General features: G+C 43.4%; 1 protein-coding gene across 1 annotated transcript; it reads left to right on the top strand.

Moving 5' to 3' along the window:
- Positions 1-3,310: 3,310 nt before the first annotated feature.
- On the top strand, positions 3,311-16,324 carry LOC143878468 (aldo-keto reductase family 4 member C10-like). The gene is made up of 7 exons (XM_077380756.1): positions 3,311-3,532; positions 12,055-12,105; positions 13,441-13,517; positions 13,651-13,732; positions 15,119-15,394; positions 15,504-15,752; positions 16,001-16,324. Exons 1-7 carry the CDS (start codon positions 3,413-3,415, stop codon positions 16,082-16,084), a joined length of 939 nt encoding a protein of 312 aa, XP_077236871.1. The 5' UTR covers positions 3,311-3,412; the 3' UTR covers positions 16,085-16,324.

Below are 16,324 nucleotides of genomic sequence, written 5' to 3'. Positions count from 1 at the left end.
TACTCCCGAAACCAGCCATTTTAACTTTTTGTTTTATGATGATTGATAGAGCCAAGGCCGCCCTACATAAAGAGCCAGAAAAGGGCCCCTGATTGGATCCATGTCATCAAGTGCAACTGAATTTTATTTTCTCAACTGATTTTAAAAAGGTTACAGAAAATGACTTTCATAAGGAGTATAGTCAGTTAAATTTTTTTTCTTTTATCCATTTTACCCCTAGTTCTAGATACTTAGAAATCCCTAAAATCTCTCATTTGACAGCCTAAAAATCTCGCTTATGAAGGCAACATCTCTTGCAAGATTGTATATGGAGTAAGCCCGTAAGCGTATAGTCTATTATTTTTCAAAAAGTATTGTGCGTGTCACACTGTGGGATGATGCGAACCGTCCATTTGATGGGCCCACCGTAGTATGATCCAACCATTCATTTGATGGGCACACTGTTCTATGATCCAACCATCCATTTGAAGGGCAACGATGTAAATAGGATGTGGCCCAAAAATCACTTCCATAAGATAATCCCAACCCTCTGATCTATTGAGGAACTGCATATTATGGAAACTGCTATAGATCTGACGGTTGGGATCATCCTATGGAAGTGATTTTTGGGCCACAATCTATTTAAGTTGTGGCTCATCAAATGGATGGTTTGGATCATACAACGGTGTGCCCATCAAATGGACGGTTAGATCATACTATGGTGTGCCCATCAAATGGACGGTTTGGATCATCCAAGGGTAGTGGTACGTAGTATTATTTTCTTTTTCTTTTTCTTTTTGAATAATAATGGTCTTTTCGAGCTTACACCATGTCGCCATCTTGCCTTTATAAGTAAGAGAGAGAGAGAGAGAGAGAGAGATTTTAAAAGGATTTAATTTTGCTTTAATGATGGAGAGATTTTAGGGATTTCTAAGGGTAATATAATGAAGGGTATAATGGGTAAAAGAAAAAACAAAAAGCTATTTTTAGCTCAAAAGTCAAAATTGTATCACTGGTAATTATGAAAATTTTGAGGGGATTCTTGGTAGATATGTTTTAATCTAGGGAGTTTTTAGTAGTTTTCCCTTAAAATTTTTGAAAATTTAATGATGAGAAACAAACAATAGAAAAAGGGAAATGTTTTCAGCACTACTGTATTTTGATGAGGACACTCCTCACTTTATTAAAAGTACGGTATGGCCCGCACCATAGGATGATCCAATCCGTCCACTAGATGGGTCACAATCGAAATAGGTTGTGCCCAAAAAATCATTTCCATAGCTTGATCCTACGCTTCCGATCTGAATGTTAGATGGTTGATCCTAAACCTCTATAGATCGTAGGGTTATGATCAACCTATGGAAATAATTTTGGGGGCACAACCTATTTAGGCTGTGGTGTGGACGGTTTGGATCATCCTATGGTGTGGACTATATCGTACTTTTAATAAAATGAGAGTGCCCTCATCAAAATACAGTAGTGTTGATAACATTTCCCTAGAAAAAATTTCCAATAAAAACTATAAAAAATCTTTCTAAGGAAAAATATTTTCCACCGAAAATCTTTTTCCACATCCAAACGTGCCCTAAACGAATTAGAGGATTTTATCTGAATAGTCATTGATTTGGCAACGAGATCAGAAATGTGATTCCATTGACCCTTGCATAAGAGATTGCCTAGATCCGAAGATCGATCATTGTAGGAAGAGAGCATTTTCAACGGATGGATCATGACAATCGTGAAGCACTATGAATCTAATCATTATGGCTAGAGGTAAGATCATTTTCCTCATTAAGATTTATTTGAAATATAACATCTAGCGCTATGTTTTTCTAATACACTGATTTGTAGAGGTCCGGCCCACGATAAGCCTTGCATGCTCACTTGTGGCGTTAATCTCAAGTTGTTGCATTCCCTTCTTTGGTTTCTCCTTTTCAAAATTTTAAGTTGTAAAAAATTTCCGTACTTGAGGGCTATAATTCGGTTATTACCCCGCGCATAGAAAATAACCTTTTTTTTTATTGGTAAAAAAATAACCTTTTCCCATTGATTGGTTTGTTTAACACGACTTTCGCCGCGGGGATTTTTTTTATTCTTGGGACTTTTGTAGGATTTCCCCACGTTTGGTTGGTGGGCTCAAAATAATCCCAGGAATGAAAATAACCCCGCACAAAACCCCAGGAAGGAAAAAAAAATACTCCCAGGAACCAAAAATAAGCTTGAGAAGAATTTTTTTTTTTTCTTCCCAACAATTCAAACAACCAAACAAAGCTGTCCCCCCGTAGTCCGGTCAACCAAACATGGGCTTTTTATTTTACCGGGATACTTCTAGGACTTTTTTTCCCCCACTAATCTCTTTGGATTTTTTTTCTCTCACATAAATCCCAGGAAAAAAAAAAAAAAAACCGGCAACCAAACAGAAAGGAAAATCTCCGCTAAACACACAAACCTTTAGGTGCCGTTTGGATACGCGGATTTTAGAATCCGGGATTTCTTCAGAATTGTAGCTAAGAGACAAGAGAAGAAATGGACCAGCCGTCATTTTTGACTCATTTTTTACTTCTCGCCTTTCTTTCCGTCAGCAACAGAGTAACAGATCTTCCCACATTTCCAGGTTTTAGAAATCTTAGGATGCAGGAGAGATTTTTAAAACCTGAATTTCTCACCTAAAATCCAAGAAACGCTGTTAAGGCAGCATGCAGCAGCTTGATCATGAACCCTCTTTTACACAGCCGTTTGGATACGTGGATGTTAGAATCCAGGTTTTTATTTTGGAAGCATTGTAAAAGAGGGGCGACAAATAAGAAAATGACGGATGATCTGCTTTTTTTAAATCTTGGATATCAATTATTTTCTTGGATACTAAGTAAGAAATCCAAGTTATAGAAATCTCTCCCCCCAACTTGAAATTTCTAAAACCTAGAAACACGGGATGATCTCCTACTCTCTCCTTCTGCGAAAAGAGGGGCGAGAAATCAGATAGTCAGCTATCCATAATTTTGAGGAAATTCGGGATTTTAAAAATCTTTGTATTCATTGATTTTATTTATTCATTTATTTTGCACATGGATGTTTATTTGTGTTGAGATGAAAACCATGTAGGCTGCCTCATGTTCCCTTCGTCCCTTGTAGGACCCAAAAATGCGTTTTACCCTTAAAAGTGATTTTTCTGCTTAATTGTTCCTCAAGATATCTTTCTGGTGACGGGGCTGTGTAGAGGGCCCACTTCCCCGAATCGTGGAGAGCGACTCGCAGATAAAATTATCTCTTCTCCCCCTCTCCAAATCTTCGATTCCTTTTCACTCTTTTCCTGCGTGGTCATTTTTTCTTTGTTATATACTGTTGCTGTTGAAATCTATGCTTCCTCTTCTTTTATTAGGGCAAGCGTGAAATTGTCTTTGTATTCTGCAGTTAGGGGGTGTCGAGATCGAAAATGGGGGAGGAAATTCGATATTTCGAGTTGAACAACGGAGCGAGAATTCCATCCGTCGGTTTAGGGACGTCTCAGGCACCTCCGACCGTCATCGGAGATGCTGTAATCGCCGCCGTCCAGGTAGTTTTCGTATCCTCAATCTCATAGTCTTTCTTATTTTCTTTGCTTTCTTTCTCTTTTTTTTTTTTTTTTTCTTTTTAAATTCATTTTGATTTTTCCTCTATGATTGAGTTGCAGAAGCTCTACTATCTGCAACCGATAGTTGAAGAAATGCGATATTTTCTGTTTTTAAATCTAGCGTGCTTTGACTTTTCAATCTGATGTGCTCTGTAGGCATTTATTTGAATATTCGAGATTATGTGGTTGTGATCTTCACTGATTTAGAGTGGGATTTGCTTCTGATTACTCATTTCCTAAGTGATGGCGCCAGAATCCGTGCTCGAGCGGGAATGGTGCATGATAAGTCCACCTTCTGTCGGGGCTCGGCTCCGCGCTCACGGGCAAAAGGTTAAGGACCACCCGGAGTTGGAACACCAGGAGAACCCTTCGACACTCAAGTCAGACCGAGGCGTAAGGAAAGGAGAGTTGAATCAGAGGGGGTGGGGGGAGAGTTCTCCTTGCTGAGTTCTGGAAGGTGAAGGGATCTTGGAGAGTCCCTTTGGAGTGTCTCGTGATGCCTGACCTTTGAGTGTGGGGTTCCCTTTGTAATGGGGGTTCCGAGTTCCTAGGCGTGATGTTACGGTGACGTGGCACCATGTATATCTTGGACTGTCAATCGGGTTGGGCAAGCTAAAAGCCCGCCCATAATTAAAATGAGAACTAGCCAAACCAAGCTTGGTCAAAAGTTGAATCCCGAACTCTAATTTAGGTTGAGCTTGATCAAGGGTTGTCCAGCCCGTTATAGGCCCGGGCCCGATAATATATTTACTATATAATTTTTTAGGGTTTTTTATGCCCTTAAAAATAACAGTAGATATTAATTAAATAGGTACTTAAGCACTCTCTGTTACTCTTTATGATATTAAATGGTTTTCTAGTTCAACACTTAAACATGAATACGTTCAACAGGTTTTTTTTGGATGGAATGTTCAACAGGTTTTTGGTTGTTAGCTTGTCTTTGAGCTTGTACCTGGTCTCCTTACACTGTGCTTGCCTTATAGTCTTTTCTTGTGCAGAAAATAAGAGGTGATGGGCAAGCCCGAACTAAGCTCGAAGCCTGTTGTGGAGTTTGGGCAAGCAAATTTTCTAATTTAGTCAAGCCCGAACTCGGCTCGTAGTCCATTGTATAGACATGGGCTGAGCTTGAGCACCTCAGGCCCGCCCAAGCTCGGCCCGATTGACAGTCCTATGTATATCGCTGGAGATGGCGGCATTACAAACCATACGTGTACGATCCTAGAAGGTGATGCGACATATGGCTGCTGAGTGTCACTTCATATGATGACAGCTTGGCGGTTGGCAGATTATAGGATCTTGTATGGTGGAGGCGGGATCTGATACGATCACTAGAGATGATACTATGTGCCTGGAGGGATCTTGCATGACAAGGTGGTTCTTGGGGAGGTGATGCCATGTGCCCGGAGGGCTTCCACTCGGCAAGAACTGGAGGACGGGGACTCGGGCCGGAGTCACTCAGTCCTGGGTCTTCCTATTGAGAACCGGCTGTACGGGGACTCGGGCCGGAGTCACTCAGTCCTGGGTCTTCCTATCGAGAACCGGCTGTACGGGGACTCGGGCCGGAGTCACTCAGTCCTGGGTCTTCCTATCGAGAACCGGCTGCCGGGGCCTAGTTCACGGTGTTACGGGGACTCGGGCCGGAGTCACTCAGTCCTGGGTCTTCCTATCGAGAACCGGCTCCCGGGGCCTGGTTCACGGTGTTACTCATATCATCTATTCCTTCCGATTGGGATACACGTATGCATATCTTGAGTTCCCCATTTTACCCCCAACATATAGGTCCCCCACTTCTTCTAGTCGGTACGAAACGGAGAAGTAGTGTAGATATCTGTGGGGCAATCATATTGCTTCAGAGGGTAAGATGGTCTTGTTTGATGAGGGAAAATGCTTCGGTTTCGGTCGATCACTAAAAGAGAGATCATGAATTGAGGCGGCACAATTATTGCTCCAGCTCGATTCCGATGTAGGATGAAGCAGTTGCATGCGGAGATGAGCGTGCGTTGGAGTTGGCGCTTTATATCACTGGGAATGGCACATCCATGTTGATGGCAGTTATGGAGAAATGATAGGGGGATTCCCATGGCGTGATCATGGCCGTGAATCCGAAAGGTCGTGACCCCCACCGTGAATGCGGTCAGTCACACTTTAAACGGTGTGGAGTAGTTTATAAAAGGAGCCTTCTTGCGTGGATTTTTGGTGAGCCAGTGCAATGTGTAACCCTTCAACTTTTTCCTCCCCTATGAGTGGGGTTTTCTCTTTTGCGCCCAACAATCATGTTGGTAAGGGTGGGACGGAGATGGAGTTCCAAGAACTCATATTTGTGTTTGGGGGACCATCGTCCCTGGTTTGAAATTGTCGTTCACCTTGTGTTTTGACCGTGTTGGAGAGTCGTCTTGTGTCTCGACTGTGAGGTCAACACACGATTGGAATTCACGGTGCCCCCTCGTGGATCCACCTCTGAGGGTAGTATATCTGATGCTACCACCAGTGGTTTGGGGAGTTACGGCGGGGGTGTCATCCTCGCATGTCCAGGATTGTAAAAATCCTTCGGCAAGGGACCCGGTAGAGGAAGGCGAAGACGGAGCAAAGAGGATGGAGTGGTGGAACCGGAAGTGCTAGCAGTGGGATGCTCGCATCGCAACGACAGAGGTCTTTAGCACATGTTTCATTGTTCTGTTTCTCTATTTCAGTGTACTTCCGCGCCTCACGCCTCGACTGTGGTGTTTCTTTTCTCTGTATGTAACGGCGAAGAGCCATACTTGTAAAATCTTGAAAGAATGTATAAAGTTTTCTTTTTGCATGTTGCATTTCTATGCTGTTGTTTCGCGCTTGGCTTGCTTGTTTTGCCTGTCGAAGCATGTACGCCCGAGTGTCAATACTCTTAAGATGACAAGGCAAGGGTAGCATGACCGGTCAACTTAGTGAGGATGTGAGAACTAGCTAGAGCCAAGGCGGTTTTGGAGTGTGAGTTTCCGTTTGTGGTGAATCACTGTTTGCTGGGCATTCATCATTTCTAAGCCAATCATCATTTCTAAGCCAATCCCTTAGGATCTCCGGGTACCGGTCCTTTGGAGTGTTCCGGGTAGGTGCGGATGTTTGCATCTAGGTTGCAGAGCTTGCACTTAGGAGTGGTGTTGATGATGTATGGCTATTATTGTTAGTGATTTTGGATTTTCAAAATCATGTATTAGTGTTTTGGAAAATGTTTTATCAAAAGCGTTTGGGAAAAAGAAAATGTTTTCTTGGAAAAATTTGCTTTTACAAAAGGATGTAGAAGTGTAGTTGAAAAGATAGTCCCGTACCGGATGAGAGAAAAGAAAGAGAAGGGCTTATAAAGCACTACACTTTTCTATTACTTGTTTGATTGCACATTGGGTTGAACCCATGGTTGGACCCGCGGTACGGTGCAACGCACCTTTCGCACACGCGCACGCGCGCGCGCGGCGTGGGCAATGGGCTATAGGGCGCATAGTGGCGCTTTTTTAGGCGCACTTTGCACTTCGCACGTACGCAACGTCGCGAGGAGCGATTGGAGCCTTTAATTTTTCCAGATTTGATCTGCACCGTTGGATCAAGATGAAGGTGGACCGGTTGGATGGGTGGGTCAAATGGTTCGTAGGCCCATCAAGCCGAACGGTTGGGTTGGGCTTCGGTTCGGGCCTAATGGTTGGCCCAACGGGCCCATAACTCCAACGGTCAAAGGGTGTGATTAAATGGGTTGTGTCCCTTCCCCCAACGGTCAAGTGCCAAGGGGGTGCGATCCACACCATAGATGGTTGATCTAACGATGACTGGGTTGGAGAGAGGTTTTACTCAAACCAACAGTCACATCTAGGATCGATCAGGACCGTTCAATATCAATGGGTGCGATCTAACGGTCAGATTTCAAACATTCTGAAAAGGTGCCCTGTAGAGGTGTTTTTCACACTGAAAAGACACCAGGTGGTCTACAAAACGTACAAAATTCGGTCATTTCAAATAGAAAAACGAATTGGAAATTCTGACAGACTTTACACTCTCTTCTACACTCCTACAAAATCCCCAAGTATTTCTACATACTGTTTTTCTTTTGTTTACTGTTCTAGATACTGTTTTTCTGCAGAAACATTATCTAGAAATTTCTCTAAGGCTTGAACTTTCAGAAGGGCATTTCGGGTTTGATTCCGCTAGTGCTACGCGTCATCAAACATTAGTAGGGCTTCCCTACTAGGCTTCATTGTATCTTGGAGGCAATTCGCGGATCCCCTTTGCACACTACTAGTGGGGGCGAATCTTGTCTTAAGGAAAGTGATATCACGCCTTGAAGCAACAAGTTTCTGTTTTCTATCAACAACAGTACCCTCAATTTTTCAACAATTACGCGGGATGATCCAGCTCGAGAAATCTTCGAAGCACTTGACTAGTCCGCGCGATATTGCCCTCGACTAGACCGTGAGGCTAGAACACTTGTCTAACCCGCAAGATATAGGGTTTATCTAGGCTGTGAGGCTGGATTACTCGTCTAGTCCGCGAGATATTGCACTTGACTAGGCCGCGAGGCTGTCCTTTGGAGAAGTCCATGAAGCGCTCGACTAGTCCACGAGATGTTGCGCGCGACTAGACCGCGATGCTAGAGCACTTGTCTAGCCCGCGAGATATTGCGTTGAACTACCCCGCGAGGCTGTCCCTTGGAGAAGTTCATGAAGTGTCCCACTAGTTTGCGAGATATTGCACTCGACTAGACTGCGAGGCTGGATCACTTGACTAGACTACGAGGCTGGAGCACTCGTCTAGCCTGCGAGATATTGTGCTTGTCTAGGCCGCAGAGCTATCCCTTGGAGAAGTCCTCAAAGCGCTTGACTAGTCCGCTAGATATTGCGCTCGACTAGATAGCGTGGTTAGAGCACTCGACTAGGTCGCGAGGCTGTCCATTGGAGAAGTCCACGAAGCACTCGACTAGTCCGCCAGATATTGTGCTCGACTAGACAGTGAGGTTGGAGCACTCGTCTAGCCCGCAAGATATTGCGCTTGTCTAGGCCATGAGGATGTCGTTGGTTAAGCCAGCAAGACGATTTGAAGCCTGCTTTGTCAGGGAGAGGATGTAACCGATAAGAAGACCGACTTGTCCGGCAAGGAGGCAACGCATTGAGCACGTGTTGAGGCCCTCTTGACACGGAGAGGATGCAATCGTCAAGGGGATCAACACATCTAGCGAGGATGTTACGCGTTGTGTGCATGTTGAGGCCCTCTAGACGCGGAGAGGATGCAACCGCCAACAGGTCAACTCATCCGGCGAGGAGACTACACACTGAGCTTGTGTTGATGCCCTCCCAACGCGGAGAGGATTCAATTGCCAAAGGGATCGACTCATCAGGCGAGGCGGCTGCGCGTTGAGCGCTTGTTGAGGCCCACTCGACGTAGAGAGGATGCAATCGTCAAAGGGATTGACTCATCCGGTGAGGCGGCATCATGTTGAGCGTGTGTTGAGGCCCTCTTGATGTGAAGAGAATGCAACCATCAAAGGGATCAACTTTTCCGGCAAGGAGGCTACGCGTTGAGCTCGTGTTGAGGCCCTCTCGATGCGGAGAGGATTCAACCACCAAATGGATCGATTAATCAAGCGAGGAGGCTACTCTTTGGGTGAGAGTTGGGGCCCTCCCGACGTGGAGAGAATGCAACCACCAAAGGGATCGACTTTTCTAGCAAGGAGGCTACGCGTTGAGCGCGTGTTGAGGCCCCCTCGACGCGGAGATGATGCAATTGCCAAAGGAGGCACAGGGATGGCGCCTCTTTGATGTGTACTATGATCCGTCCCCAAGTCAGCTTCGTAGGACGAGGGTGCCTCCGGCAGCGACGGTCGAGCTGGAGCCCCGCACATTGGTCGCTCAGATAAGCGCAGTAAGAGCCGCATACTAATAAGGAGGCTAGTCCGCGACGTATTCACGGAGGAATCCATGTTGAATGAGCTCCTCGATGTGGTACTTAAAGAAGCGACAGTTTTCGGTGCCGTGGTCGTAACCCAGTGTAAGTGGCAGAATTTGCTCTTGTCAACCCTCTTGCCTTCGGACCACAGTCGCTCTTTATAGCCTCCAGGGATATATGCTACTAAATGGTCTCTAGCGAAGTTTTATGTGGGGCGTTCTCTCCACACCTCAACTTGGGGTGTCTGACGTAGATGGGGGTTGGTCTTTCTCAGCAAGGCGGCCTTCTTGGCTACCCTCCGAACTGGGTCGGCATTATATCACTTGTGTTGCCGGGAGGGTGATCTCGCTAGGCTCTTCCTCGACTCAGGAGTCGGGACGCGCGTCGCGGACACACATTCCTCATAACTAACAAAGGTGTTTACCTGAGCAGCCAAATCATTCATATTTCAATTGGGTTTCCTTTGTAAGGATTGTAGAAGTGGTGAAGAAGGTTTCAGGCCTCCTTGGAAGGCAAATGTTGCCATTTCAGTATCCAAAGGTCCTTGTATTTTATTGGTGGAGATAGCTCTTTAGGGACTCACCCTTTTGTTGCTTAAGGGTGGATAGGGAGGATGGAGGTCCCCAGTATCCACGAGTAGCATCAAAGAAGGCGTCCATTTGCTCACCGAGCTGTTTAAAATAACTTGGTGGATTTTGCCGGGAGCGTGATGGATCAAACTCGCGCCACCCCTTCCAAGGTGGAAGAAAAGACCCGGCACATGACGACGTCTTCCTCGGCCTCGTGAAACATGATGGCCGCGAATGCATCCATGTATTCCCTCAAATCTGTAGAACTGTCATAAGGAGCAAATAGCGGTAACTGAAGATTTTTCAGAATCGGTATGCCAGTTATCTCCACCTTAAAGGGGAGATCATGCTCATGGTGATAGTCACTAGCCATCTTTGCTCTCTGAGGTAGTGGTGGCGTGTTCAATGTTAATGGCCCTCCTCTTTACTTCACAAAAGGGACAACTCTCAATGAGAGCACCAATCGATGGTGCCCGAATCCGTGCTCGATAGGTCCGCCTTCTGAATGGCAGGGCTCGACTTGTGACCTGCGCTCATAGATGAAAGGTTAGGGACCACCCGGAGTGGGAACTCCAGGGGAACCCTTTGACACTCAAGTCAGACAGAGGCATCAGGAAAGGAGAGTTGAACCGGAGAGAGAGAGAGAGAGAGAGAGAGAGAGAGGCGAGAGATCACAACGGGCCTTTTAAATGGCAGGGCTCGACTTGTGACCTGCGCTCATAGACAAAAGGTTAGGGACCACCCGGAGTCGGAACTCCGGGTCCCTTCGACACTCAAGTCAGACAGAGGCATCAGGAAAGGCGAGTTGAACTGGAGAGAGAGAGAGAGAGAGAGAGAGAGAGAGAGAGAGAGAGAGATCACCACGGATGGAGAGTGAACACTTGCACCTGGGGTTGTGTTCCAGAGAGAGGGAGGGAGTTCTCCTTGCTGAGTTCCAGAAGGTGAAGTGATCTTGGAGAGTCCCTTTGGAGTGTCAAGTGATGCTTGACCTTTGAGTGGGGGTTCCCCTTATAATGGAGGTTCCGAGTCCCTAGGCGCGATGTTATGGTGACGTGGCACCGTGTATATCGCTTGAGATGCTGGTGTTACAGGCCATGCGTGTACGATCCTGGAAGGTGATGCGGCACATGGCTGCTGAGTGCTGCTTCAGATGATGACAGCTTGGCGCTTGTCAGATTACAGGTTCTTGTACGGGGGATTTGATACGACCACTGGAAATGGCAGTGCGGGATGGTGACATGACAAGGTCGTTCTTGGGGAGGTGATGCCATGCGCCCGGAGGGCTCCTGCTCGGCGAGAAGTGCATGACGGGGACTCAGGCTGTAGTCACTTGGTTCTAGTCTTCCTGTTGAGGGCCGGCTTCTGGAGCCTAGTTCACGGTGTTACTCATATCATCTATTCCTCCTGATTGGGACATGTGTAGGCATATCTTGAGTTCCCGTTTTTACCCCCAACACTAAGAATACTCAGTTCGTCAACTGTGGCAGTCCGTTACAACGTTCATGATTTGTGATTCGTTGCGATGTTGTTTGCTGTCTTTGTGATGATTTATGTGGTTTTGGCTTATATTATGTAAGGTTTTACATTTCTTATCTATAGTTTACTTTTATAGAAAGACAATTCAAGGATTTTCTCTCTAGGTATATACGATTATGTGAAAAAGTATGAAAAGTGGACCAGAAGATGTGAAGGATTGACAACCTAGTAAGAAACAATAAGATTTACAAAGGACATACTGGATCACTTTTTGGCAAGTTGGATATTATGAAACTTTTGCCTTTCTTGTGGCTATAAAATCACGAAAACATCCATTTGAAAATAAACAAAATCATGAAAACATCTGCCTTTGTCTGGTATGTTTTGGCAGACTTCAAAGATCTATTCTTAATTTGAATTGATAATATCACTTTTCTATGCTTGTTCTTGACCCAAATCAAAGTGGCACATATTTTGAAAATTAAAACTCTAACCCACTCTACTTACATGTCAATGCAGGCTGGCTACAGGCATATCGATTGTGCTCCAATATATGGAAATGAAAAAGAGGTAACTGCAGTGATTTGGCTAGTTCATTATTTTTTTTCTTTTAGAATTTTTTTTAAAAGGAGATGTCCAAGCTCGTTGTACTAAAACCACAGTGTTCAACCCATGACTCAATTTCTTAATTTTATGACCCGGCCCGACTTGTGACTCGTAAGAGTTTCTGACAGGAACAAAAATTTAGTTGAAAAAAATATAATTATATATCAAAAGATGAAGCATGTAAAAAAATATAATCTAATAGCACATAGATAAAGCACGCCAAAAATATAAATAACTATATGCTTGTATCTTGAATGCACAAAAGTAATGAAGTTCTAAGTTCCAACTTCCAAGCTTTCAACCATCAAAACAAGAATGCCCAGGCCTAGCAACGCGACTCGACTCGACTCTTAAGAGGCTTATTTTTCAAGTTGACTCCCAATGACTCGTTCAAGTCACCAAACGACTCGGATGAGTTTTCAACATAGGCGAGTCGCCCATGCGAGTTGCCTCGAAAGCCCATCGACTCGATTCGAGAGTTGACTCGTACGACTCGTAAGAGTTTGACAATCTACGAGTAACCTAGGCGACTCGCCTCCGAAGCTCAGCGACTCGACTCGACTCGGGAGTTGACTTGTACGTCTCAACAGTTTGACAACTATGACCAAGACAAACATAAAATTAAAAAAATAAAACCACTTGGTTTAGCTTCACTACAATAGGAAAACATTTACAAACAATGTCCTGTCCATCCTCTCACCAATGAACCGAACTTGATGAAATGAAATCTGCTGTTCTTTTAAGAAAGATCAAAGATGATCTCTATATGATTTTCTTACTTTTGTACCTTGTAGTATTCCTTTAAAAAAAAAAAAAAATAGTATTCCTTTTTATCATTATGTCAATCCTGCCTAAGCAGGGTGAGCCTTGGCTCAATGGTAAGGCTGCTCCATTGTGACCTGATGGTCGCGGGTTCGAGTAACGGAAACAGCCTCGCTGCAAAGGAGGGGTAAGGCTGCGTACATCTAGCCCTCCCCAGACCCTGCAATGGCAGGAGCCTCGTGCACTGGGCCGCCTTTTTTTTTTTTATATCAATCCTGACTAAGCTTCATTGAGAACCTCCACATCCCTGTTCTCCAATGCCTGTTCTCACATTATGGGAACATTATGCCTGTCATAGTTTGGAAAACTATAGTATGTCTAGTGTGGTTCTGTGTGCATATGTGATGCATGAATTTGTTTGAACTCATCCAGAGACTTGGTCACTTATTTGAGAAAAGACATGTGGTGCGTTGATTAAGATATCTGCTTCATCTCACAGTTTTCCTTCATTTAATCTAGTTTTTGCTGTAATCGTAGATTGGAATGGCGTTGAATAAGCTGTTTGAAGGTGGTGTAGTGAAGCGCGAGGATTTGTGGATTACCTCCAAGCTCTTGTTGGTTTTACTTCTTTGTTCGAGTACTAAAACATTCGAGGCACTTGGAGTGTGCTGGTCACATGTTGGATTTTTTTTTTTTACATATCCATCCATTTTCTTCTATATAAACAACGAAAAGTGAATTTTGCAGGTGTAGTCATCCTGAAGATGTGCCTGTGTTATTCGATATAACTTTGCAAGCGCTGCAGCTTGACTACGTAGACCTGTACCTTGTATGTTCTTCTTGTTTCAATGTTAAATTGTGTACTTGGCAGATCATATCTTAGTTAATTGTGTTTATTATACTTATACGTTTATCCTTTACACTTTGTAGTATAATTATCGTATGCTCTAGGTTATTATCTTTTGGTGTTACAGGGTTCTCTGGTTTATATGATGGATGCACATATTTTTCCACGGAAAATATGAACGGGTAAAACTACAAGTCTGGCCACTGGTTCATTAACCCAAACTATTAATCTGTTAGCTTCTGTATAAGCCATGCACGAACATCCACTCACATTTGATCATTCTAAGCCTCTAATTGGTAAAGGCTTTCTTGATGAATACATACCATTGCTTTATTATTATCTCACCTTCCAAATTGGAGGGTTAGAATCCTCCAATGGGAGTGGATTTTGCCTCTTGGCACATCCATAGCAAGTCCTATGAAATAAATGGTTTGTATAATTGAGTAAGTGGTGCCCACTTGTACTTTTGCCAGCTCATATTTTTCCTTGGAAAAATATGCACATTCATCATATAATATATATTTTTTGGAAAGGCATTCATCACATAATCTTATGCTTATAATTATAAAAAATTGTAGTGTGAAATTTGAAGCACAACCATGATTTGAAGGTTGTGATGCTCAATCCCTAAGTACTGTGGAACATGGTTTTGGTACCCCAACATTTACTCCATAAGGTTTTACTATGGGTTATATGTTTCGCTCCTATGTTTTACTATTGAAGTTCTGGGGTATGTTTCGAGTCTTGTACAGTTCGTGAATTGTTCCATTTGTGAAGGAGATGACAGCAATTTCTCACACTAATAATGTCATCTGTAAATTGTGGAAGAAATCCATGTCAGTTGGCATTACCTCTAGTGTTTTCCTCATTGGCAAAACATGCCCGTAGCCCCAATATGTGAATGTTATGATTTCAGGATTGCACTATTCATGAATTGACGGATGGCAAGACGGGCCTTTAAGCTTGAAATTAGATCCCAAGCAATATATCATCACAGCCCTGATTTTAAATGATATACGAGCTCCCTGTTTGACAATGGCACTCCACACTTTATTTACCACTTTTCAGATTGGCTATTGAGAGCATCATAGGAAATACACCACCCTTTAAAAGTAATTAGAAAGTGTGCAGATTGGAGTGCCATTATTGAAACAAGGGAGTGAGGATATGAACTCTCCTCTCTCTCTCTCTCTCTCTCTCTCTCTCTCTCTCTCTATATATATATATATATATATATATATATATATATATATATATATTAGTCTTTATTTCTAAAATTCTTTAGTATTTAGTTTACTTTAGTTTTATGGAAATTACAGTTAAGTCATGTTATTCCACTGTAACTAACTAGCTGCTATATCCCTAAAGATCCATTGGCCCTTTGCGAAGAAAAAGGATATGCCTGGCTTCAGCCCTGAGTGCTTTGGTCCACTTGACATACCCGCTACATGGAGAGAAATGGAGAAACTTTATGATTCTGGAAAGGCTCGCACCATTGGTGTGAGCAATTTTTCTTCCAAGAAAGTGGAGGATTTGCTGAAAGTTGCACGTGTGCCTCCTGCTGTCAACCAGGTGGAATGCCACCCTGGTTGGCAGCAGAGCAAACTCCGCGAATTCTGTCAATCGAAGGGAATTCACCTGACTGTGAGTTTTCAAATCATTAGATTGCTCATTTTCTATTTCATATCAATTTATGATTTGTACTTGAATAATTGCATACATGTTATGATTGATGTAATGGGTTTTTTTGTAGGCTTATTCCCCACTAGGTTCTCCAGGCAGAAATTGGATCAAGAGTGATGTCCTTAGCAACCCTGTTCTGAATATGGTTGCAGAGAAATTGGGAAAGACACCGGGACAAGTTGCTATTCATTGGGGCCTTCAAATGGGTCAGAGTGTAGTGCCTAAGAGCACAAATGAAGCGAGGATGAAGGAAAATTTTGATGTTTTTGATTGGTCTATCCCTGATGACATATTTGCAAAGTTCTCTGAAATCAAACAGGCAAGTGTATCTTTTCTTCAACATTAATCCTTTACTTCTAACCCAACATAAATATTTTTCTTCCTTAGACTGCTTATCATTACCTATTAATTTGATTTCATTGTCTTGTTATCTGGTTGATTTTCTTCCTTAGAAATCAGTTACTAAATATATATGGATTCAATACTTACAATGGAATGTATGCGAGGAGCTTTCACAGTTGCTGCCTTCAAGACATCTAATACTCATTTTATGTTATAATGATGCAGAGAAGGCTATTTGATGGTCAGTTTATTGTTCATGAACTTGGTCCTTACAAAAGCGTAGAAGAACTTTGGGATGGTGAAATCTAAGCAGGCGTCCAATCTGGTGTTCCCTTTCATAAGTTTCGGTTTCTCATACGTGTTTAGTGTCTCAGAAGAGGTTGAAGTTTTGTGAACACAGATGTTCTAGTTCACTGTTTTACATTTGAACTCCTACAGCTTTTGAAGTCTTATTTTGAACACATTTTCAATGTCGTTGTTTTAAATTTAAACTACTAAAGCTTTGAACTCTTATATTTCTAACGAACAAATATACCTCAAGTGCAGTCA

The sequence above is a fragment of the Tasmannia lanceolata genome, unplaced genomic scaffold, assembly GCF_043159265.1.
Source record: "Tasmannia lanceolata isolate RefF3 unplaced genomic scaffold, GAP_Taslan_0.1 ptg000006l, whole genome shotgun sequence".
NCBI lineage: Eukaryota > Viridiplantae > Streptophyta > Magnoliopsida > Canellales > Winteraceae > Tasmannia > Tasmannia lanceolata.
The sequence above is the reverse complement of the archived record's forward strand: the minus strand, read 5'-3'. Positions and strand labels throughout refer to the sequence as shown.